At 40.1% G+C, this 24,598-nt stretch overlaps 1 protein-coding gene across 1 annotated transcript in view; it reads left to right on the top strand.

The window, feature by feature from the left end:
• Positions 1-202: 202 nt before the first annotated feature.
• The window catches only part of ZFYVE26 (zinc finger, FYVE domain containing 26), a 48,577-nt gene continuing 24,181 nt past the window's right edge, over positions 203-24,598 (top strand). Inside the window, exons 1-20 of the mRNA XM_009320969.1 lie at positions 203-393; positions 1,898-1,976; positions 2,820-2,909; positions 4,861-5,413; positions 6,782-6,912; positions 7,762-7,926; positions 9,075-9,163; positions 9,450-9,610; positions 12,848-13,030; positions 13,627-14,280; positions 15,672-15,761; positions 16,483-16,551; positions 17,182-17,333; positions 18,664-18,862; positions 19,186-19,449; positions 19,632-19,751; positions 20,028-20,192; positions 21,207-21,434; positions 22,867-22,972; positions 23,760-24,499. Coding sequence (XP_009319244.1) covers positions 203-393; positions 1,898-1,976; positions 2,820-2,909; positions 4,861-5,413; positions 6,782-6,912; positions 7,762-7,926; positions 9,075-9,163; positions 9,450-9,610; positions 12,848-13,030; positions 13,627-14,280; positions 15,672-15,761; positions 16,483-16,551; positions 17,182-17,333; positions 18,664-18,862; positions 19,186-19,449; positions 19,632-19,751; positions 20,028-20,192; positions 21,207-21,434; positions 22,867-22,972; positions 23,760-24,499 — 4,429 coding nt within the window. The remainder of the gene's footprint in view (positions 394-1,897; positions 1,977-2,819; positions 2,910-4,860; positions 5,414-6,781; positions 6,913-7,761; positions 7,927-9,074; positions 9,164-9,449; positions 9,611-12,847; positions 13,031-13,626; positions 14,281-15,671; positions 15,762-16,482; positions 16,552-17,181; positions 17,334-18,663; positions 18,863-19,185; positions 19,450-19,631; positions 19,752-20,027; positions 20,193-21,206; positions 21,435-22,866; positions 22,973-23,759; positions 24,500-24,598) is intronic.

Below are 24,598 nucleotides of genomic sequence, written 5' to 3'. Positions count from 1 at the left end.
CCCGCGGTGCTTGTTGGCGCCTTACCCCCCTGCCCCTCTGTGAAGAAGCCCCCTGAAGCCTGGCCTTGGCTCTCCGCCTGTCCCTGCCCAGGGCGCGCCCTCAGTGCGAAGAAGAAATCGGGGGTGGTGCCCCAGCGCGCCCTTACGGCATCCGCCCTCGCGTGTGTCACCCTGCCCCAGGTCACCTGTTCGTCCTGGGAAGATGCATTCTTTTGGGAATGAAGAAGCGGTCTCTCTGGAGCGGCTCTTCGGGTTTTTCCGCGAGTGCGTACAGCGTGGAGACTGGGAGCTTGCGCAGGCCTGTGTGCCCCAGCTGAGCCAGTGGCGTGGGGATGGCCCTGAGAAGGTGGAAGCAATTCTTCAGGCTCTGGTAGCTTGTCCCGTGGGGGTAAGGTAAGTAAGGGACTGTTTTGGTTCAGTAGGCTTGAGTGTGAAGTGAGGAGGAGCAGTTAGTTTAGTGGTGACTGTGGGAGACAGGTAGAATCTGGGAAATAGCACTTGCTTCAGTGCTGAGGTGTCTTGGATCTCTCTAGATGTGCTGTTACCTGAGTTAACAAGTCAACTTCTTATCACTGCCCAAGCACTTGGCAGGCTGCCCAGCCCACTGGGATAACAAGTTGTGTTCATTTATGCGGTGGACATGGTGATTGATACAAGCTTAAAACTATTTGGAAGCATTTCAGAACCGTTAGATGTTAGATTTTACTGAAGGATAAGAAGGAGAAGGAACATCTCCTGAAGTTACGTTCCTTTGACACTGAGCTTTGGTTAATTTAGAAATGGAACCACCAAGATCAGCACTGTAGTTATTTAAAATGTTCTCTTGTTTCCAGCTCTCGAAAGACCTTCCAATTTCTAAAAATTTAAACTCTAAAAAAATTCAAATGATGCTATTGATTTCTTATTTCTCTTGCACTGGATTTTGAAATGGCATTGGTTTTACACAATCCTAGCTAGTTTTTATCTCTGCTTTTCAGGTAGGTGCATATGAAGGGTGACTTTCTAGCACTTCAGAGAACAATGTTGTTCCCCCTCTCCAAGCATATGATCAGCGTTCTTCACATTAAAATTTCTGTAACGTTTTGGTAAAGGTTCTAAGAAACAGTTTACACTGACAGCAATTAAAGGAGTCTGGAGGAAGGTGTGCACATGGTTAGATGAATATTGCTAATGGCCATGTGAGACGAGCATTTTTGATCTTTTTATCTTTGATAGTTAGGCTATCACATCTAAAGGCTTTAGTTAGCAGTGCTGAGATTTTTAAAGGCCAATAAACTATCTTGTGCTTTTTCCTTTTCCTAGTCCCTTTGACAGTACTGAATATGTTCCCTAACTGTGTAGGTTTTGGAATGTGTGTATAAGTACTGGAGCATGTGAAAAGCTGATGGAAATTACAACTGTTCTTTGTTTAATTAGTACATTACTTCACTTTTAGTTTGGACATAGAGCAGCACTTGTGCTGCTGTGACCTAAACTTAGTTTCATTTTTTCAGGTAGAACTAGACAGAACAGGAAATAGCAGTGTTTGGCAAGTGGTCAGATTTCAAAGAAATCTGCTGAAGCGCTCAAAGAGGGCTATATGGTCTGAACTATAGACCAGAAATAAATTTAATGGTTTTGAAGCAAAGAACTGTGCAGTAGTGTTGGTATTTGGCAGATCTAAAAGCAGTTATTTGCACAGCAGAAATCATTGAGTTAATGTGTAAGTAGTACCAATATTCTGGTTTCTCTGCATTCTCTTCCTGCCTGACTCATCTTCAGTTATTTACTCATCTTTGTTTTTATCTTACACAAAGAAATATAAAAATCAAAATTACCTCTGATAGTGTTTTCCTGGATCTTAGAGATAGGAATGACCTTGTACATAATCCAGTGTATGTGCTTATTGCTTTTGTAGATGGGGACAGAATTCTAGCCCATGGAGAACTGCATGGCTTTGGCTTCTTGTGCTGGAAAAATGGCTTGCCAGGAATCAGGTACAGAAACATCTAGTTGACTTCCAAGTGCGACTTAGAGCTCTGACTTACAGCTAACTTCCAAGTGCAAAATGTCTGCCTAGTTGCTTATTTAAATTATAGGCTTTCCCACGTTTCATTGAATTAAGTTCTCGAGGTAGTTGAAGAGGTGCATTGCTTTTGCTTTTAACAAACCTGCCAAGAAACAACTGGTAATCTTCTCCACACTGGAGAGAAAAATTTGGATTCTTTTTGTTTAGGTAGCAGAAGTTGGCTTTTTAGCATTGGGCATTTCTGTAAATGGAAAGCATCAGTGTATCGACTTCTGCGTTTGTGTAGCACCTTTCTTACATTAAAGATGAAATAGCTCAGGCATCAGACAATTCTTTATAAGCTTTAGATGGTGAGGGATGTTCTTGCTGTATTGCTGTTTTCAGACAGACAGGTGCAGTATGTTTCATGAGTAAAGGAGAAACTAGTCTCTTTTCCTTTTTTTTTTTTCGTTTTAATTGGCACACTGGATGTGTGGTCATACTTTTTTTAAATTAATTTGTCCTTGTCACTACTTAGACTTGCATTTTTTCTTTACTTTCTGAGGAAAGATGTCTTTAACTGATGGGATTGTAATTCCTGACAAAGTGACACTTGTCTCTGTTTCCAGATGTACAGATAAATGGAATCCACTGGTGTAAGAGCGGAACCTAACTGTGGAATAGCCTTTAATTGAGAATTAGGCATCTTCAGAGAGATATTTCAGTCTGCCTCAAAATGTTAATGAAATAGCTAAGATTAGGTTTATATGGTAATGTAAATAAATAAAAGATTTATTGACTAACATCTTTCCCATTCTCTTATATTGTTCAGAAAACTGTTCCAGTTGTTCTTCAGAGAGAAACTGAATTTTTATTGTTCTTGGAAGAACTACAGAAAGATGTCTCTGAGGAAGTCCTAAAGGTGAGCTACTTAGTATGCCCTGCTTCTTCTTGTTAGTTATGCAGAATGTCCAACTTTATCAGGTCTTGGGATCGAAGTTAATGCTTCCTGTTAACTTGACTGCCTGAGATGCTGATGTCTTATTAATATTCTAGGCAACTGAAAGAGACTGTAATTTAGATCCCTTTCTGAAGTAATCCAATGTGCCTGCAAGTGATTTCTCTGGCTAGAGAGGAGGCTGTAGGCAGGCAAGGAATAAGGTTTTCTGTGTGGTCTTTCTAACACAGTTTAGTCCTGACTGCAGCTACTTGCCAGAGTCTTATATCTATAGATGCCTTTAGTAATCATAAAGATAAAACCCACTGTAAGCCAAAATAAACCATAGCCGGCAAGCACATTTTAAAAATATGTCTATTCTCTTTTTCTTCCTCCTAAGATCTTAATTTTTCATCTCCTCCACACCCATTTATCCCCTTCCTGGAAGTTTTTGGGTGCTATACTGTTACTACTGATGTTACTTGGTAATTGGTATGATGTGTGCTCTGAGGTCCAGGACTCATTTTTTTTCATTATTAATTAATACATGCAGACTGATTTATTTGAGAAATACATGGAAATATGCAAAGATGGATTAATATCAAAAGCAAGTGTAGAGCAGAAAATCAGGAGAGTTACTAACTGTAGAACTATCCTAATTTGGTATTGGTTACAACAGAATTAGACCTGACATGGTGTGTGGAATGTCCTCAGATGCTGCCTCTAGTCTTATAGGTTCTAACTCTTTAAAAGATTTTGTTTGTTTGTTTGCCTTTTTTAAGAGGAAAATGAAAACTTATTATATTCAGGGGCTATTTGCAGCTTTTAAATATGAATAAGGAAAAGGTGTTCAATATTTCTCTAAGGATACAGAATTAGCAATTACAGGATGAAAGCAAGCAAGGTAAACTTGACTGTTGATTAAAATAAATCTGCTTGAAGTCTGTTAATGACTAATGAAGTCTGTGTACATTACCATCTAACCTCCAAGATCATGAAAGATTCCACCATTGTCTGCAGTGTTGCACAATGAGATAGGAGATTCAGCAGCCTCGTATCTTTGTCGCAATTAGTCAGAGGCATGTTAGTAGGTAGAGCTATGTTTCGATCCAGCAAATAAAGAAAAGGATGTTGTGTACTTGTCTTCTACTGCTAATATTCTCATTTTTGCGCACACCAACCACCTCTCCCCTCCATGTTCCCTGAGTTGTCTCTTCCAGCCAAGGACAGCACTCACATAGCTCCAGAAGTGCCACAAGTGCTGCTGAATTGCTATTCAACTGGGTTGTCCCTCACCTTTCCACCCCTTATTGGGAAAGCTAACTGGGATTTTTTTGTTTGTTTATTTTTCCCTTCCTAGTTCTAGAATTGTAGGTTTGCTTCTCTTAGCAAGAAAAATTATTGTTGCTTAAGAAAGAAGTCTGCGAGATGGCTTCTGAATCTGTTGGCCAGTTTTAACCAAGTTTGAAAAACTAGTGTTGATGAGGATGATGCACTTGGTAGACAGATGGTATGAATCTGGAAAAGTAGGATTTAAAAAAAAAAAAAAAAAGACTGAACACTAGTCATCATGCTCTTACTGACTTATGAAGATACAGTCACATCAATATATTGCTAAGAGGTAGAGTACGGTAGTGCTTCAGCCATCCCAAAGGAGCTGCCGGTGAACTAAGGTAACTTGCTTATGAGCATATGGCTCATATGGTGTAGTTGTGTATTTTAGGATTCTTTATATTTTGTTACGTATTCAGGCATATCCACTCTTCTAGGAAGGATATTGGACAAGGTGGACCATTATTAATGGATTTCCTAGGTAATATGAGGCTTCCAAATTGATTTATCTTCTTGCTTTCAAGTTTCTCCTATTTTTTAAATAGTTTACTTCATATTTTTAATGGAGTCTGAAAGGCTTACTCTTTTATTATTTCCCTACCAGGAACTCTTTGAAGCATTTGAGTGCACCCAGAACAAGCTCATCACAGACAGGAAAAGAAGAGATGGCTGTTCCCACAGATTCAGTTTGGATGTTGTTTCAGCTCTCCGGAAGCTTTTGCTGCGGGCTCCCCAGAGGGCAAAAGCCCTGCTGGAGTTCTTCCAGGAGGAACAAGGCACACACAGCTCCTCGCTCCAGCAATATTGCTCTCTACAAAACATCTTTGTTGAATTTCTTCGTGACTCCTTGAAATCTCTGCAGAGGCTTCAGTGCAGTTCTGAGATTTCAGCAGAACTAGATCAAAGAGAACTAGTAGATACAATTTATGCTGCTCTTAGTATAGTGACTTTTGAGGTGGAGCATCAGGCCGATGAAGTACGGCACCTATTCAGGGAGCTCTTGGATGTATGCTGGGCTGAGGGAAGCCCACTGAGGGAGGAGAAGCTACTAAGCTGTATGCTGAGGAAACAGAGCCATGGCCTGTTAAGCCTGTATAGCAGTGTTCTCCTAGAAAGAACAAGAGAGAAATTTCTGGTGTCAAAATCAATACGAAAAGGTTTGTTTCACTTTTTGCTTTGTTTTTATTTCTTGTTTAACAAAGCCACTGAGGCATTAAACGGGCAAGTCGTCAAGAAGTCAGTGTTCTTGCTAAGGTGCTTTAGCAAGCCATGGAGTCTTGTAAAAGATGATGCTAAAAGGACTTAAAGCAAGAAATTGGCAAAGGAACCCCAGGGCTCTCCCTACATTTCTGCAGTCTGTGCTGCCTTCTTTTGTGAGCACTTCCTTTACCACCCCTTGTTGTGCTCTATTTTAATCTGCTCAGCATTTCTCCTGCTTTTTTTTTTGAAGATCTTCCTTGTAACTAGAAAATTGACTCTCCATATGTATATAAAGTTTTTACTGGTTCAGCTCCAGCTCGGGGTCATCTGTGTCGGAGGATGTTCCGTTTCAGGCCAATAACGGTTCAACTACCTCAGTAATCCCAAAATGTTCAAACACCTTAATACTGGAAAAGAAAACTTCTAGAAGTGGAAGGAGATGTGGAATGGGCCAATATCCCAGTTGAAAAGAAGATGCAGTTTGATTACCTGCTCGCTTGCCAGAGCCCAATTGTTGTTTTTGTACCGGCTATAACTGCACAGCTTCTGTCTAGCTCCCTATGACTGGTACGTTTAGTTGAGGATCTCAGTTTAAGCTGAATGGCAAGTGGTGCCTGTGCTCCTTTAAGGAAAGTAGCAGGTGAATGTGCAAGGAGGGAAAAGCCAGAATGCCTACCCTCTTTTGCTCGCCTCTGTACACTGAGGTGTAAGTCGGTGGGGTTTGTATCCTCTCTCCTCCCTTCACTCACAGGGATTGCTGAAGGGAAGTTCAGGCTGGTGTGGTGTGGCAGACTCTGGCATTTCTGATAATAACTACAGTTAGTGCTTCCTGATGGGGGAAGAGAAATGGAGATATGGATACCTTCACTCTCACTGAGAGTAGTTCAATTCTCGCTTTGCACAGATCTGAGAAGTTCCTGTGCAGGACAAGCCTTTGCTAAGGCCCTGCAAAGCAGCATAGTGTCTCGGAGCACAAGTGAGAATTCATGCAACATACAGATAATATGCGTATGACTACAGAAAGAAAGGCAGTGTGACCTGAGCTAATGCAAACAACCTGTGTGCTGAAGAGGCTCTTGCTATGTTAACAGCTGTCCGGCAGTTTCCTGGTTTCCTATCTGACCTGTTTATTTTCTGTCAAATTTCTCTGCTTGGCTTTCTTGTTATTCAGTAACAATATCTGAGAGTCTTAACTGTTAACATGTAACAGCTGGTTAGTATTTGAGGAAATGTTTAGTGTTTCTCAGTTTAAATTAACAGCAATTATGCTGCTTTCAAAGGTACCCCTCTGTACTGGAAGGTAATCTTGTTGTGATATTTTTTAGGTTCATCTGAACAGCTGGATACAGAGCGAACTGTGATGAGTTTGTTCTCAGATCCCAAAGAGGCTCCTTCTTGGAAGACAGCCTATTTCTACTGCTTGACCAGCAGCAAGCACTTTCTGGAACAGATTCTGGTAAGGCCATAAAATCAGTAAGAGGGAAACCCAATGGTGGCTAAAGTCAGTCCCTGTATTGAACACATCTTGGTGGTGCACAGAAGCATTTTGTATTCAAATAGTGTTTACTAGGGGTCATGACTTATAGGAACAAGGATGTAGCTGGTGATAACTCCCCTACTTCAGCTGGGTGATGAACTCGAAACATTCAGTGAGATTTTTGGAAAAGCTCATCTGCATGCAGACTGAAGATTAGATTTTCAGGATTTAAAAAGTCCTGTGTTCTGCTTGTAATTTTGTTGGATACGCCACTTGATTTACCCCATGACCTTGAACTTGTTGCTTTGCTTTTCTGATGCTGGTAGACTTGGGGCAGTGAGACTAGTTTGCACAGTAAAATTTATGTTTTAAAGAGCTTGAAGACTTGGTGAAAAATACTCTGGTATGAATTAAATAGTTTGAATGTATTTACGTAGAAGAAATAGAATACAGGTAGGTGGTCACTGTTAAAGTGAGAGTTCTTAAGGTTGAATGTATTTTCACTTCTAAATAACGTGCTTATTCAAGTTTCGTACATAATGCCCTTGACAGAGATGTAATCAATAGAAAGAACGTAAAGATAATGTAGTGAGGGAGTGTGAGTTGGCTCTGTAGTAAGCATTTGAAAGGATGTTTTTTTCCTCGTGACAGTTTTACTGAAGAGTAAGCTGATGGCTTGGAAAATATAAGTTTAGGGAAGTTCCAGATGTGGAGCTTCGCTATTTTAGTGAAGCTAGTATTGAAATGGCTACTCGCTTACATAACCTGCCAGGCATTATGGATCTCCACATTCTGGAAAGATAAATACTTCTTCCTTATGTTTTCTAGGTGACTGCATTAACTTTACTGAAGAGAGAAGACTATTCAGGTCTGAACAGCTTATTGAGGAGAGAATTCAACCCCCTTAGCCGCCTCTTGGTATTGCTAGGATGGACTCATTGTCAAAGCTTGGAATCAGCAAAAGCGTTGCTATGGACTCTTCACAAAACTCAGGTAAATCAGCGGAAAGCAAGTGGCAGTATCCCAGTCTGAGTCCAGATAATGCAATTTGTTTGCAAAAATAAAAATAAGTAAAACCAGGGGAGTTTCCAGTGAGAATGTTAATCTTTCTCAAAATGGAATTAAAAAAGCTAAGATGTTACAGTTGTGTGTAGGTAACACTATTGGACACTTGCCTTTCTTCTTACTCCTCAGCTGTGAAGGGAGCATGATTGCACAGGAGATTCTGAAAGCTTCTCTTGCATAAGCTCTTCAGCCTTCGCTGTTAACACAAAAGAGAGAAAGACAGCAACGGTTGTTGATTAGTTTTGAAAAGAGCTGGGGGATGTTTGATCAGCGTCGTTTCGTCCAGGGAGTTGTCCCTGGATAGTGACTAATTCTGGTCACAACTAACCTGAGTTCAGCAACAGGGTAGCTTGGAAATTTCCCATACCCATTCTCAAAATGGAATGATAAATGACAAGCGCTGTGACTGAAAGATCCACCTTGTTTGGGGGGAGTCTTCATCTTTGAAGAAGAGAGAGGGTTCTAACTCTGAGGGTGTAGTTGCAGTTCAGATGATGTCTGCCTGCAGGCAAGTGGCTTGAACGACAGAGGTGGGGAGGCAGGGAGCCTTGCACTGCTGGATCATTGGGGCAGATCTAGGCTGGTATTGCCTTAAGGGAGTTACCATCTATTGGTAATAGACTGAAGGTCTATTCAGTAGCCTCTCTGCAAAGTGGAAGTCTTAGATCTGACTTTAGCAGGCAGGCATCTATAGTAGAAAAGCCCATGGAAAAGGAGAATAACTGTCTGCTACCCAGTATATCATCTGTTCTAGTACATGATTAATTCTAGAGGTTAGTGTCTTCAACTGTTACTAAGAAGCATTAATTTGCATTTTGAAAGCTAACCTTGAAAAGGGATGTAGCCACCTTTCCATGGTCTGTAGTTGTGTCGAGTGGAGGCTGACTGATTTTGATGCTCCTTCAGAATAGCCCTTCCTTGCTGGCTTTGTAATAAAAATGGCAATTTTCTGTTCTTGAAAGTTACCATCTGGATAAAGAAGTCTTATAACATCCCATATGTAACACAGGCTTGGTTCTGCTGTCTGACTAGAGGATTTGTTGTAAAGGGATTCTTTAATTTGTCTTTCCATGTAGGATCTGTGCAATGATTCAGTACTGAAAGATTTCTGTGATGGGCTGTGGGCTCAGGTGGAAGTTCTTGAATGGTGCATACAGCAAAACAGGTAAAATGATCAGAAGGACTTTTTCTGAACTGTCTTGCCAAATCTGCCTATTAGTCAATTCATGTATGCAAATAGAAATTGTATTCTTTTCCGTGAATCTTGGCTAATCATCTCCTAGTGACTGTATATCACAAGTTCTCGAAATTGCTTCATGGGCATTAGCTATGCTATTTGTTTTTAATTGCAGTAGTTTGGTTGAATGAGAATTAGAGTGGGAGTTCGTCTTTAAACATGGCTGAGAGACCTAATCTGTTTGTGCCACCTCTTTGTTTGTTCTCTCTTGCAGTATTACTATCCCAAGGAAGGTTCTCTTGCAACACTTGCACAGTCTAGATTGTCACACTGCAGTGTACTCTCTTCATCATCTCACTAATCTTCTGGCACTGAATGAAGATGATGTTATTGAGCTTCTTCAGAAAGTTCCTGCTAGAGACCAACAGATGCAGGGTAAATGTGTAGGGTTGTGAGAACACAGAAAAACCCTGATCCATCGAGTATGTGCTGCTCAGTATTTCTCCTAGGAATAATCTGTTCCTTTGACCTACTTCTGTAAATAAGGAAGATACCGCTTATCAGCTGTTTTGTGGAAGAAAACTAGAGAGCATGTGGAAATTATTTTAGAATCCTTTTGGGGAGTAAATTGTCTCCCAAGAAGGAGTTGTGAGATCTCTTTGATTTCACAAGGACAGATTTCTGAAAGAGCTTTTTCAAAATGGTAACAAGACTTTGCACGTGCTCATAATATGTGCTACTCATTGTAACTTATATGCTGTATAATACCCTTAGCTTGAAAAGTAAGCGTGTGTTTTGGATTTCAATCATCTGTACACTTAAATTTAAAATCAAAGGGCAAAGCCAGATGAAATTGACAATGTCTCATACTATAACATCTTCATTTTTGAAAGACACAAAACATTTGGGTTTTTTTCTTTTCTTCTAATATTAAGTCTTACTAAATCTACTTTAATATTAAAATCAGTAAGGCTTACCTACAGGCTGTGTTTACATCCCTCTTGCCTCACTTCTCTCATCTTCTCATGTTCCAATTTGGTGCCTAAAATACCTGAGCTTACTAAACACATTAGTTCACTTAGAAGTGACTCTCCTTGTATGCTCTTTTAATTGCGGCCTATGTCCAGGTTCAGCTGCTGCTATTTTAATGCTGTTTTCTGATAGGGCCTCTTAATAATGATACAGAAGCTCACTCTTCCTGTGTGTGCTGGAACCTAAGAAGCTGCAATTTTTTGTGCCTTGTTCCTTCTATGGATGGCAATTGGTACATGTGTAATTTCAACCTGAGTTGTGTGGAGAGCTCTCAGTGATGGATCTTGCACAGATTTTCCAGGTTGCCTAGTGGGAAGCAGTTTTCTCTCCTTCCAGTATCATATTGTTAAGATGTTGGTTTCCAGTCCTACTTTTACAGGTTTTGTTAAAATTATTGTGACAGTTGTCTTGAATAGTCTTAAAAGACATAGTGATTGAGGCTCTATATAGATCTCTGGTTTCAGTTCTTACATTTTAAATTCTTTTCTGCTTAAATTCTGTCAAAACCTTTCAAAAACAGGAAGAGGCAGTCCCACCGTATCTTCTGGGAGCTGCATGACTGTAGCAAAAGAACTCTAGCTGTGGTTTCTCTTCTTTTTTCAGATCGCATTAATTTACAGAATTAGTTAATGGAAGACAAGTCCTCCCTCTCTTTTCAGCCCAGTGATTATTGTAAAGTTCAGATAATTCTATAAACACAGTTTAATAGAATCTCCTTTAAAATAATCTATTTTAAAACTTAAAGGAAGGAAAGGAGTCACGAAGTTTTGATTTGTCTGACTTGGTAGTGTTAGCAGGCCTTTTTCTCCCTGCACCCCACATACTTCCCCTACTTCCCCTTCTTCCCCTTTCTGACACACATCTGTCAGCTGCAGTAGTGAAACTGAAGTAGTGGTACTGGTTGACAGCTGTGTTCAGGCACCCTTCAGATCAGTGTGTAACACTAGCTTTGATCAGTCACACTAAAGAGAAATGATGGGCAGAAATTTCCTCATGAGTTACAGAATTCAAGAATAAGGTGTTAATATTTCTGGCATAGGAAAAACAAGTGCTTATAGTTAAAGGGTAGTTCTTCAGTATTGGTACAAGGAAAAGGGTTGGTTTAGATGTGGATACTGACACAGACTCACTGCATCCAAGTCTTTCCACATGGGAGGCAAAAGTGTATTAAACTTGCATTTGATTACCAGTGTGTATCTTGTAGTATCTCCAGCTAGCTATTTTTCTTTTTCAGAGGACTGTATTTAATGGATCTCTGGCTTTATCTGCCTGAAGTCCTCTTAAGACGGTGGTATTGAGAGCTTTTTGTGAGAGCTACATATTAGTGTAGAGCTGTTGGTGAATTATAGCATTTCTGTGGCCATGTGGGTTCTACAAAGGATTCATACTTGGATGTTTCCTCAGTTCTGTCTGCTGTCTACGTTATAGTTTCCACCGTTGTCGCTGTTTAGAATTGCAGCAATGGGGAATAATTGGTTTCAAACTGTTTGGGCTCTCGGGGCTTTTGTCTTGGCTGCTCTGTAGTTTTCAGAAGAGTTCAGGCTGGTGCTTTTCTTTGAAGTCATGTGGAGGACAGTGCTGAGATGCTTTCTAGGTAATGCTGTTCAGTCCCAGAGTTTGGATGGGGACATTATCAGTACAGCAAACCAGTGTTTTGTTTAAAAAAAAAAAAACAAAAAAAACAACTTTGCTAATGCTTCCCCTGTGTGACAATAGGCAGAGGGACAATATACCCCTTGTATAAGAATATGGGATAGTGGATTCAAGCACTAATTTAACACTGTCTGGGGTTTTGGTTTTTTGTTGTTGTTTTGTTTGTTGTTTTTTTTAACCTTTGTACAGTAGTTGGATAATTCATCTAAACCCAGCATAACAGAATATGACTTTATATTGTGTTCCTGTGTGAAGGGGATGATGATGCGACTTTTACATAATTTGCAGTTGTTAATCTGATGTTCTGTTGTACCAAGAAAGGATCGTGTCTCTGGCATGTGACACCTTTCCTCAGAAAAAAGCAAAATGGGGAAGGAATGGGTGTAGTACTTCTCTAAGTTGCCTTTATCATAAATGTGTGAAGGAAACCATGGGACTGTACTTTTTCTTTAATCGCAGATTGTATATGATCTATATGGCCAGCCATTGTGGATAGAATCAACCGTGATACCTATTTATTAGTACAAATCTGTAGAGGTGGTGGTACTCTATTCTCACTATGGTGATAGCCAGTCTACCTCCCTACTTATCTACTGTGTGACAGAACACAAAATTCTAAGATGTTGGAACGAGACAGGGTCTGTCCTTGTGTTGTAAATGCAGCAGTGTAGCTTAACCACGTACCTCTAATGAGACGCATCATGAGCAGATTTTGATCATTCTGTGCTGTAACAGGTCCTGTAACACAAATTCACAGAAAATCTCCTTTTCAGAAGGGGATCCAGACCTGACTTTTCTGTACCCATCTGTTGTGGGGTTTCTTTTTCAAATGTTGTGAAGTAACAGTGAGATAGAGCAAAGCTGGGGTGGAGGTGACACTGGGGAAGAAAGACTGGATAAATATTGCTGTGTGGGAACTGCAGGAGAAAATTAACTTGTCTTCTTGTCTACCTCCTACCCCCTCACCACCCTTATTTTCCTCCACAGCAGCAACACTCCCTAACACCCTGAGTCAGCAACGCAATCTGGCACTCTTTCGAGCATTTTGTGCCATGAAGTATGCTATCTATGCTCTCTGTGTGAATTCACATAAGCATTCCAAGTGCAAAGATTGCATACGCAGCCTGCTTGGTGATATCCCTGAAGATGCAGCTTTTGGAGAACCAGCAGGTGATTGGCCTCCTTTCTCAGGTTCAGTAGCTTGTGCTTCTCCATTTGCTGGGCTCTGAATTATCACTTAGTATTGGGATAATATTGCACCCTGTGTACATATGATGTTTTTATTCAGTGGGCTGTGAATGCTTTGCAAACAAGTATAATGGCATTTCTTTGAGGTGTTGTTGCCTTTAATATTAAGAGATATGAATAAGCTACTTGCCTTGTTCTAAAACTTTTAAGGTAATTGTATTAAAATATAGCGCAAAAAGAAGGTGATATTAGATATAGGATGGTAGTGGCAGGGATGCTTTTGTAAGAGCTTATGATTTGCCAGAGCTAAAACTGATTTAATGGCTAAAATGGGTGTAATCTGAGTTTGCACATCATTGCACAAGGTGATAACTGGCATTACTGAGAGGGAGAAGGCACACTACCTTTTTAAATGTAAAGTGTTGGACATATATTTACTTGATTTGTAGAGGAATGATCGGCGCTGAGCCACTGAGACAGTTCCCTCTTCTAGGATTTTCTTGAAGGTCAAAGGTTGGAGGAAGGAACTCCTGGAAAATGTTGTAAATGTCCTTTTTTGTTTGTTTTTAATTATACAGATTGCTCTTTGGTGTTTCCTCAGTATCTTGTGAAGTGTCAGCAGTTCTTACGGAGTGTTCCTGCTCCTCTGCGCCTGGAGGTTTTGGAGAACATCTTCTCCTTGCTTTTTGTTTCCTACAGTGACCTCCATACTGAGACTTTTCTACCTGAGGACTATGCAGAGGATGATGATCTTGACAAAAAGAGTACTACTGTTAGTGTAGAAGGCAGTGCTAGTCGGCGGTCTTCTACCTCAGAAAGTCCACAGCGCCTAATAGAGACTGAAAAGAAATTAGAGAGGCATCTGCTGGCCACTCAGACAGTTCACACAGATACCCAAGATCTTCATGACTCAATGTTAGGTGGCAAAAGCTCTGAAACCTCTAGGCTGAGCTATCTGGATCTGAAACACTTCACCAGTGGTGTTTCTGGATTTTTAGTGGATGACATGGCTGTGGATGCGTTCCTCACATTGCTTCTCAACCATCTGGAAGAAATTCAGAGTTCTCTCCCATGGGACTCCAGTAATGTGCTTCGTGAAGAGCTGGAGCTTGTCGAGTGCTTGAATCTTTCTGCAAGCAGAGATGCCTTTGGAAGTCGTGTGTTACAGTTTTCCAAATACCTTTCTGAAGCTCACTGGCGATACAAGGTGGTGATGAGTAACAGAAATGCAGGTAGGCTTTGTATCTGGCACTTTCTGATTTATCGATGCTGTTCTGTTACAGCTGTCCAGGCAGTGGTTTCAAGACTAAATTCCCTGAGCATCTTACTGAGGGAGCACATTTTGGCAGATACTAGGAGAGTGACCTAGTTGGAGATCACCTGGTTCTCGCACCATTCTCCAGCAGGAGTGATCTCTATTCTAATCAGAAAGTTTGGCTTTTCTTTTTCTTTTTTCCTGTCCCTTTTGTGGACACACTGCTTCAGTTTGCCTGTCTTTCTCCTGCATCTTCATCACAAGTTATGTTGACAGTGCAGTGATATGAAGGGACACGGTGGTGTGTGATCCAATGCAAGCCAGATAGACTCATCTCGTTCGTGGACAGAGAGTTGATTTAGCCTAGTCTGGAAACGTGTTAGGAACATGTATCAGAGGAAGTTGGATTGTTCTGGGATGCAGACCACTCCTCAGGAGTAGCTAGAACAACACACTCAGGAACCTATTTCCCACCCTTCCTCATATCCTGTAACTTGTTAGCCCTGCTACTATCAGATTTCTGCTTGTATCATAGGGTGGCTTATTGTGTATCTCAGACCATGCGAAGTCTATGTCCCAAGAAAGACTGGGCAGTATGGACCTTAAATGTTCCAAGTTTCCAAACTCGTGTTCAACTATTTCTGAAGTCTCCCCCTATAAAGGAGGGGATGTGATAGGACTGATGTTTCAGTAGGCAGCCCTCAGTGTTTCTATTGGACAGGCAACAGCTTTCTGTGGGATTCTGTACTTTTGAGTCCTGACTTCTGACAAATGATGACAACTATTTGGGGAACATCTTTCAGGGAAAGGTGGCTGGCTTTTCTTGACACTGCATATCTCTTGGATTTTCTGTCTCGAGGACTGGCACCCCCATTACTTGCTCACTTCCAGAATTGTTGACTGAGTCAGGGTTCATAGTATCCTGCATTACTGAAGAACCAGTTGTTTCAGCAAAACCTTAATGACAATCAAACTCTTTTTTACTATTTTAGTTCTTATTTTCGCCTTGTTTCTAGCTGCTTCTGTATTTGGACTATACCTATTTTTATGTATAGTTAGAATCATTTAGGTTGGAAAAGACCCTTAGTACTCATCAGGGGTGTGTAGAAGGTATAGTACATTCCAAGCAACATTGGATGTGGGTGTGAAAAACACAGTATTAGTTGAATTGCATCAAAATTACTTCAAGGTGCTGGTTTAAACTTTACTGCAGAAGAGCTCTTAGCTGAGATCAACTGTTTTCTCTTTGGAGATTTGCCATCATAGCTCTACCTATGTAGATGTGCTGATAGATTCTTTAAGGGAGACAAATAACTGTTTATGGCCTGTTCAGCTATTTGGTAATGTTTTTGCTTAAATGTTTCACAGAACATCAGCTTGCAGCTTCCAGGAGATACTGCTCTTTAATCAGGTGCTCCAGCTTTAAGAAACGAAGTAGATCTCCAAGGTACAATACAGGTGGGTTGAAAAAGTGACTTGGAGAAGACATGTGCATAATTTTGCTGAACTCATAGCTGAATGCAATTAGATTTAATGGACTAGGAGTAGAGAATTAGATTTATTTCCTTTAGTCGTCTAACTGGTTTGAAGTGTCTTAGTCCAGTACCACTTGGATTGAGGTGGTTTTCCTAAAGCTTATCTGCACAACTAAAAGATAATTAACTTTAAATTCAGGTAAGAAAATAACTTCCTTCATACGTAGTCTGATTTGGGGCTGGGGGGGGGAACTTCACAACTACAGTACCAATTCTTCTCTTTCTCCACCATGTCCAATGACTGTTTGGTATATTTTCATTCCTATCACAATAGTTTCTAGGATGTGAATTTACAGGAATTTGCGGCTTAAATTGGCAGCCTTAGGAGAAAGTTGGGTTCCTCACCCTTTTTCTATTTAGCCTTTAAAAGGTACATCTGGTCTTGGAGTGGGATGTTCCAAAATAAGAGGCTTTAAAGTATCTGACATGAGTCACTGATGGGCCACCCCAACATAGGCTCTTGCCTAGCATTTTCTTCAAATCAGCAGTTTTTGCATTTATCATAGACATCAGTGATGACTCATTTGTGAGAAACTCTTGAAGATCTCTTACGGTTGCCTGATGTGTTATTTGCAGTAAGTTTTAATTACCTCGTCCAGAAAAAGTGCGTTTAATGTGCTGGTTTTGATTTGTTTCCATTTTAGATGGGAAAGAGGGAACTTCCAGTCCATCATTAGAAAGTACAAGTAGCGAGCTAAGCACCAGTACCTCAGGTATTAAGCCACAAAAGTAGTATTTCTTTGACTTGTCAATGTGCATGATGAAGTATTTGCTTGACTAATTAATGTGAATTACTGCTCTATGCAGGACAGAATTAGAACTTTTCAATTCTCAGAGCTCCCATTTTTGGCTGACTTTTATCTAATTAGAATAGTATATATCTCTTCTTCTGGAATAAGAAAATTAGATTTTTTCTTGATATTTTTGGCTTGCAGGAAACAGTATGCAATGTAGTGATGTGCAAACCATCAAAAAAGCTAATAGACTGGTAGTCATGTAACCTAAAACATGCTTAGGCATGCTAAATTGATTTAACAGGTCCAATACTTAAGACTTCTCCCTTTATCCATATTGAACCAGTGCCCTAGCATTGCATCCACATTATGTAGCCACTAAACAGTGTTACATTTGGATGAGATCCAAACTGAAAGTTCTGACCAAACAGTGAAATATTACAAGAATTTTTAACAAGAATTTTTAACAAGATGTTTATATCGACCTCTTTATCCTAAAACTTCCTTGCAACTCTGCTCCTATATTTTTGTATTAAATATGTGAAGTGCTGTTATCTGGTTAAATGTTTTTTCCGTAATAGCATAGTGATTAATTCTGTTGCCTTGCAGAGGGAAGTACCAGTAATGTGTCTGGCTCAAGTGATTTAGAAAACAGGGTGAGACCACATCAGCAAAACCCCCTCATTCCTATGATGCTTTCCCCACCAGAATCATTGTTAGTTTCTTGTGTTTTGAGAGGAAACTTCGTAGAAGCCCATCAGGTAAATGAGTTGCATGTATTTTGTGCAATTACAAATCTAATTTGGTATTGATGTTTGTGGTTGTGATAGCTGATGAAATTCCTGCTTCTTCTGCATTAGCAAGCGTAGGGCTGAAACGTCAGCTTTCCGAGTGAAAGGGTCACTTCAGAAGTGGAACCACGTGAAAGGAACAAAGATATACCAAACCAACATCCCAAGGATGCTGGGTTTTTTCCTTGTTATATAAAAATGCTTTCTTTAAACCTGGGTTCTCAAAGCGTGAAAATGTTTGAGAGCTGGCCAACCTTAGTGTTTCAGCTGAATGAAGAACATAGAGCTCATGAGGAAGCAGCATCTGAACTCCTTACTTTAGTGAGTGAATCAAAACCATGACACTCTGCTACTTGGAAGCTCGGCAGGAACATGCAAATGTATTCCTTACCCAAAGCGGAGCCAAAGTGGTGATTACGTTTGTTTGAAGGAGGTATGGTTTGAGGCTAAATTCAGGGTACTGCTTGAAAGGCAGAAAGGCTTGAAATTGACAGTCTGCACGTTTGTAGTTCTTTGCTCCCTCACAGCTGTGCATACCTTTCTCTATGTGGCTTTTGGGCTGATGCTCTGAAGAAACACCTTGAGGTGCATCAGTGATTGGATCCTCTGCAAAAAGCAGTGACCTGGCTGAGTTTCAGTTAGTGATATCAGAGCAGTTAATGTCATTTAAGCATTGCATTAGCAGCAGGTTACTGCTCAACTCCTTAGTTCTTTTTGACATCAAGCATGCTGCTTCATCTTTTCCCTACTTACAGGGCCAAAAGAAGCATTTTGTTTTGATGTTACTTTGAATTTCAGTATCGCTGATGATAAAGGATTCAAGCTTGGTTTGTGTTCTGTTGTTGGTTTGATAATAGGAACTTGGCACAGCTGTGCTTATCGACTGTGTTTAAATTTCTAGAAGGTGTCCCTTGCTGAATAAGAACTTATTTAAAATGGTTTACTTTGGAGGCCCAAATTGATAGATTTCTCTTGTTACATAGTGTACTGAAATCATGAAGAGTCATTCTGAAAGGTGTGGTTTACGAAAATTAATTCAACTCTAGTCTTGCAGCAACTAATAGCTGAGCTTTATAAAAATAGTTGAAAAATGTCTCTAAGGTCCTGTTTTTCAGGTACTTAAAACTCTCTAGGAAAAAAACCCACCATTTCAGCCTGCTGTGTTTGTGGGGATGTTTTTCAGTTAAAGTATCTGTTTTATTTTATTCCCTCATCTCCTCTAAAATCCACCAAAGCTCTGTGACCTTTGAAAACTTCTTTTGACATGCTCTGTAATTACATCTACTGTTATTTTTGAAAGGTGGCTTTGATGTTTAATCTGGATACTTCACCTTGCTATGGTGAATTGGTTTTCATGGAGCGCTACCAAGAGGCAGTACAAGAAATGGCAAGAGTGGAGCACAATATTGAGAATCAAGCATCAGATGGCACTGGAGGCATCAGGAAATCTGGCAGTGGCCGTTCGACACTGCAAGCTATTGGGAATGCAGCAGCAGCTGGTAAGGACTGGGTTTTTTGAGTTCTTCTCATAAAAGGTGAGGGAGAAGTGGAAAACAGGAGAAAGCAATTTTAATACTGTTGTAATGAGTGTAACAATTGTTCAGAAGAGTAAGTGGTGGTTCTTTGACTTAAAAGGAGACTAAGAATGCTGAAATTTGATGTTGATGTCCAATTAGTTTTATCCATTCTGCAGTAATTGGTCCATGAAGCAGGCCATCTATTGAATTATTTTCCTAAAGGATTAGAGAATAATTATCCATGACAGGATCTGAGATAAATATGCTGTTTAATTAGTGATTGTGTGTTTTGCTGATGGATGTAGGTATGGTATTTTATTCCATCTCGGATGTTACTGATAAATTGCTTGCAACTTCTGGAAGTCTTGCCCCTACTCTCCAAGAAAACTTCTGGATCAGCAACATCCAGCTGGAGCATACAGATCCTCTGCGGGAGGTCCTTGAGGACCTCAGTCCTTCAGCAATGGCCACATTTGACCTAGCTTGTACTCAGTGCCATCTTTGGAAGACATGCAAACAGCTTTTGGAAACAGCAGAAAGAAGACTGTACAACAGCCTTGAAACTCGGGGTGAGCTTTTGATTTTTGTGTTTATCAACATGGGCCTGGGAGCAGAAAATGCGTCTCTATGCTGTGTTGTTTGTGCTAACACCTGAGTCTTAATTAAATCTCATTTTATCCTTTCATGTTAGTTTCTCCTTTTTCCACTCCTAACTTTTATTTTGTCCCCCTTTGCACAATGACTTCTCCAGGCCACCGACCTGACTTTGTTTTACTGCACTCTGAAGGTGTAAAGGGTTTCCCAGCAGTTCTCCAGCAAATAAGTAAAATTCTCAACTATTCCTGCACATCACAAGGGCAATCCAAGCCAGGTAGTATGCTTTGCTGGTCAGATTTTCTGTTGAAATGTGCTTAAATCAAATTCTTGCCTTCTGTTGCAATGGAAATTTGAACTTTCCATTTTGTAGCTTAGTATTTAAAACAAAAAAGGGAGAGAGGGGACCCAAACTCAATTCTGAATAAACTGAAACGCTTTGAATTTGGCAAACTAGTTGTATTATAATACGATTTTGGTTCTGTGGGCCTTTTTCTGTGCAAAAATGTTTCTGTCTTTGTTATAGTTGCTGTTTCTTTCTCCCTCTTTGTAGAGGTCTCAGATGAGAAAATAGGAAGTCATTTTCGATGCAGTATTGTAGACCTTCTGCAAGCTTGCTACCCTGCCTTGACTGAAGAAAGTATTACTAATGAAATTGTTTTATCACAAAATCTGGATCAAATTCTAAAAGCACTGACATGTGTTGAACGTTCTGTGGGTGAGTTATTTTTGTGATCGTGAAGACTGACAAATGGATCTACATTTTTGTTTTGGCTTGTCCAGACAACTATAAATCTAGTAGTAATGCTCTTTAACATATGCATAAATATATATTTTTTAAAAATCATAAATGCAAAGTGTAAAATTTATCTGTGATTCTTATATTCTGGGCATTTGTTTTCAGAGCTAAAATTGTGAACTTGCCAGAGAAGAAAGGAAAATATCAATGAGTACAATTGAGGTTATTATTTGTCCTGTTTTTCTTCAGTCCTCACAAAGAATTCTTTAAGTGTATTTTAACCAGCCAGCTTATAGATAATTAGGTGTATCCTTACTGTTGCTTGGTTTTGTTGGTTTTTTTTTAATAAAAAGGAGATAAACTTATAAAACTATTGTAACATAATAATACCTTCCAAATTTCATAGGGCTATCATAAAATGTCTCATCCTTTTCGGAAGAAGTCTTCCACAGTTGCCTTTTCTCAGAGCTCTCTTCATTATGTAGCACTGGGGTGTTTTCTTATGGGTGTTTTTTTTCCTCTATTCACCAAATTTCTAAATGGCATGTAGGTGTTTGTAAAATGTTTAAAGATATTTGTATGTTTAATGAGCAAAAATTTAGGAGAGCTTTAAGGGCTAAATGTTATGGAGCACAAGGACTGGTCAACACCTGTGTTTTAGAATAAGCTTATGTGTTAATGACACACACTAGATATATTTTAGGCCTGCCTTAATATATCTCTAACTTGTCAGAGGCATGGTTACCAATTTAGATGAACCATTAATTTATTCTGCTGTGAAAATTTCTCTTGCTTTCAATAAAATTATAATGTCCAGACTGAGATCTGTAATTGCAGAGAGGAAATTAGGCTAAAGCATTTCTCTCTCTTTCTTTCTTTCTTTTTTTCTTTCTCTCTTTTTTTTTTTTTTAAATTTTTTCCTTCCCCCCCGCTTCCTTTTTGGCGTTTGATACTTACTTGAATCTTGGATATATGTCTGTTCTCTTAAACCAGACTCTAAAGGGAGCCTGCTTGGCACTTTGGTGGAGCAGGCCTCTCTCAAACCTACGGAGCTGGAGAAGCACCTGGTTTGGAATCAAACACAGCTCCTGCTGAGAACTCTTGACCAACATGTCCAAACCATGCCAGAGAGCAACTCGCAGACAAACTTTATGAAGGTCTTCTTTGACTACATCACTAAACTGGCTGCTGTTGTGTTACGAAGCCTGAATGCAGAGCTAGGTAAGGGGTTTCTGCTGGAAAGTCTGAGCCTAGGTGAAGATACCCAGACTGTGTAGTCTGGCCTGATTCTGGAAAGTAATTGTACAAAAATGGTTCCTTGCCAAACATGCCTACTACCTGTGCATAGTCAGATCTTTTGATTTCAACTGATTATTGCACTGCTTTTTTTTTATTTTATTTCTTAACAGAAATAAAATATTTCTATTTGGCCACCCACAGCTAAGATAAAAATAGCTGATGGCAGTAGGAAAACAAGAACAGAAATATTAACTACTGGCCCAGATTCTGCACTTCATTTAGACAAAACAAACAACTCCTGACCTCCAAAAATTCTCATCGTTACCGTGTAAGGTGAGATTGATTTTTGCATCCAATGATCAGCACGCTGTGCACTTTTCAGCTCCCTTAGAGGCAACCAGCGCCCTGCTGCTCCACAGGGATAAGAGGAGAGTGTGTAGAAGGCTATGCAGAGGTAACCAGGCAGAATTTTTTCATAGAATCAGCAGATGATGGTGGTCCATGAAAAGAAATGCACCATCAGCACATAAAGCTGTCAGAACAATTCACTGTGCTAGGAGAAAAAACACTTGTCTGTTTTTTAAAGTTGACACTAATTGAGCTGCACTAATGTAAAATACCACAGTACTGATTTCAGAGAATACCCTCCCAAGAGGATAAGAAAAAAGGGCAAAGATCTTTTTTCAGACATGCTGGTTCAGCTCAGGTCACTACCATGCCAACGGTAACTTCTGTATGGACATGATTCAATCCTCATTAACTAACTGCCAAAGCCAAAAAAATGCATGATATTTAAGGGCTGAGTGAGTTCTGGGGAAATTTTATTGTACTGGAAGATAAAAGGAAAAGGTAAACTTATGAGAATCTGTTCAGAGTTACTCGACATAACTCAGTAGTGGATACAAAGTCTTTTCAGCAATACTGGACAGGGTTTCACTCCTTTTGTAAAAGTAGCTGTACATCTGTGAGTTCCCTCTGCCTTTGCTCACTTTGAGTTGAATAGAGCATGGACTCACTAATCTACATCCAGAGACTCCTCAGAAACCAATACTGCACATTTTCTGTCTCTCGCCACAAATACGTGTTTTGGTGAAAATTTGAAGCAGAGTTGCCAAACTGTTTGAACCTAGATCTCACTTAAAGGCCAAAGTCTCTCCACTCTACCTGTTTTGGTAATAGGTCCAGTAAAATGTGAGCCAGTGGTGCCAAGTTTGAGAGGCGTATCATAATCACAAACGCCTTGCAATTTACTCTGGATTTTACCATGCTAATGTGAATGTGGACCTCTGTGAATTTAGTCAAAGAGGTTTCAGACTCAGGCTCTTTAAAATTTGTGTTCCTAAAATAAGACTTGGTTGGTGTATTCAGCTAATGTGTTTGTATTATAATAAATGTTCTGATTTTTTTTTTAAAGATATATCTGCAGAAGTGAAAGTGGGGAACCCTTTCATACTGTTACAGCAGAGTCCATCTCAGCTGCTTTCCCAGCTAGTGTTTGAGAGACAGGTTCATCCTGACAGGTTGGTGCTTTTTAGATTATATACTTCTCCAGGTCATTTTGGTGTTGGTGACTTTGGACCTCAGCCAGGATTAAATTCTTCTCTGACTACTTAGCACAGGTAGTACAGCCTGCGGTGTCCCACCAGCCGATCACTTAATGCTGCAAGGATTGGTGTGCAGGGAGGAGCTTAGTCAGTGGCTTCTCTACCAACCTGAAGACTTTTGATAGGGAAAACTGTGGCTCCATCTTTTTAACAATTACTGTCTGTTGTGAAGAAAGAGTGCATTTATGTGGATTTTTTTTAACTGAATGTGTGACAGTTCAGAGCAGTGGACCTGCAGCTTAGCAATAAAATAAAATAGACCAGTAGGGCTTCTTAAGAATACAGCTGGGCATGGCTTTTGCCCTGGTCAGTAGGTAAATTGGATAATCTAAGGTCCTTCCATCACAAATTATTAATTAGGCTGGCATGGAAAGTGTCTGATTTGACGAAGTAGCTCTTAAAAAGATGAGCACTAATGGTGAACTGTTTTAGTATGTCACATTTAGGTAAAAGTCAATGTTTGAGGAGTAAGTTCCTTTTCTTTAAAGGAATGGCAGCATAAGTTCTGAGTTATCTATGTTGTGCTGTATACATTTTTTTCATACTGAGTAAACATAGGATATATACTTTTCCCCTGTATGTACCTGTGAAGGATATTAGGGGGCTTGTGTTCACAAAACATTTGGAAGACTTATGAAAATATGTAATTGTAAAGTACCTTTTATATGTGCTGGGTAAGCTGGTTCTGTTTTCAATCCTGCAGGCTTTCTTCTCTCTTGGCTAAAGAAGAGCTGAACTTGAATGTGCAGCAAGTTATTGTTAACTGTTGCTGTGAACCACTGTCCTTGTGCAGTGCAAGGCAGAACAGCCAGGCAAAGTCTCTTCTGACAAACATCAGCAACTTAGCACGCCAGTGTGCCTACCACTCCCTGCCAGATGTTGAAATACCTATTCAGAATTCTGCAGTGACCTCTGAGGATATTTCCACTCAGGCCCCATCCTCTGTGAATGACTTGAGCCAGCACACACTCACTGCCTCCTCCCTGGACTTCCTAAAGTCTCAATCGAAGCTAATGGCCACAGTGGCATGTCTAAGTGCATCTAATACACAGAAAATTCCCAAATCGAGTTTATCTTGGATGGAATTTCGGGGCAAACGGGAGGTGCCCTTAGGTTTGGAACAGATTTCCAAGGAGTGTGAGGCATTGTTGAAGGAGTTCCCAATATTGGAACGATTTCTTCTTGCTATGTTTGAGCCACTTCAGAATCAGCAAGAGGAAGGTAGCAGTTTGGCTACTGTCTTCTCTGGCAAGACGTACATATCTCTGGTTCTCCTAGGATTGCATTCCACCACAGCTGTTAAGGTATTAATGGCAGTCTTTGAACAAGCTCTTGCTGCAAAGGATTGGGACAGAGCTCTGAAGGTCTTGGATCTGTACAGTCAGGATGTGGAGGAGCTGGTCAATGTGAAGGACGCTGTGCTGAGCTGTGCAACTGCTGAAGGTAAGAAGGATTAAGTCAGGCTTTTTCTTTTTTTTTTTTTTTTTCCTTCTTTTTTTTTGTGAATAACACAGCCTGGATCAGGAGGTGGAAACTAAAGTA

The sequence above is a fragment of the Pygoscelis adeliae genome, unplaced genomic scaffold, assembly GCF_000699105.1.
Source record: "Pygoscelis adeliae isolate BGI_AS28 unplaced genomic scaffold, ASM69910v1 Scaffold3, whole genome shotgun sequence".
In the NCBI taxonomy this organism is placed as follows: Eukaryota; Metazoa; Chordata; class Aves; order Sphenisciformes; family Spheniscidae; genus Pygoscelis; species Pygoscelis adeliae.
Note: the sequence above shows the minus strand (reverse complement) of the source record. Positions and strands in the feature narration are given on the sequence as shown.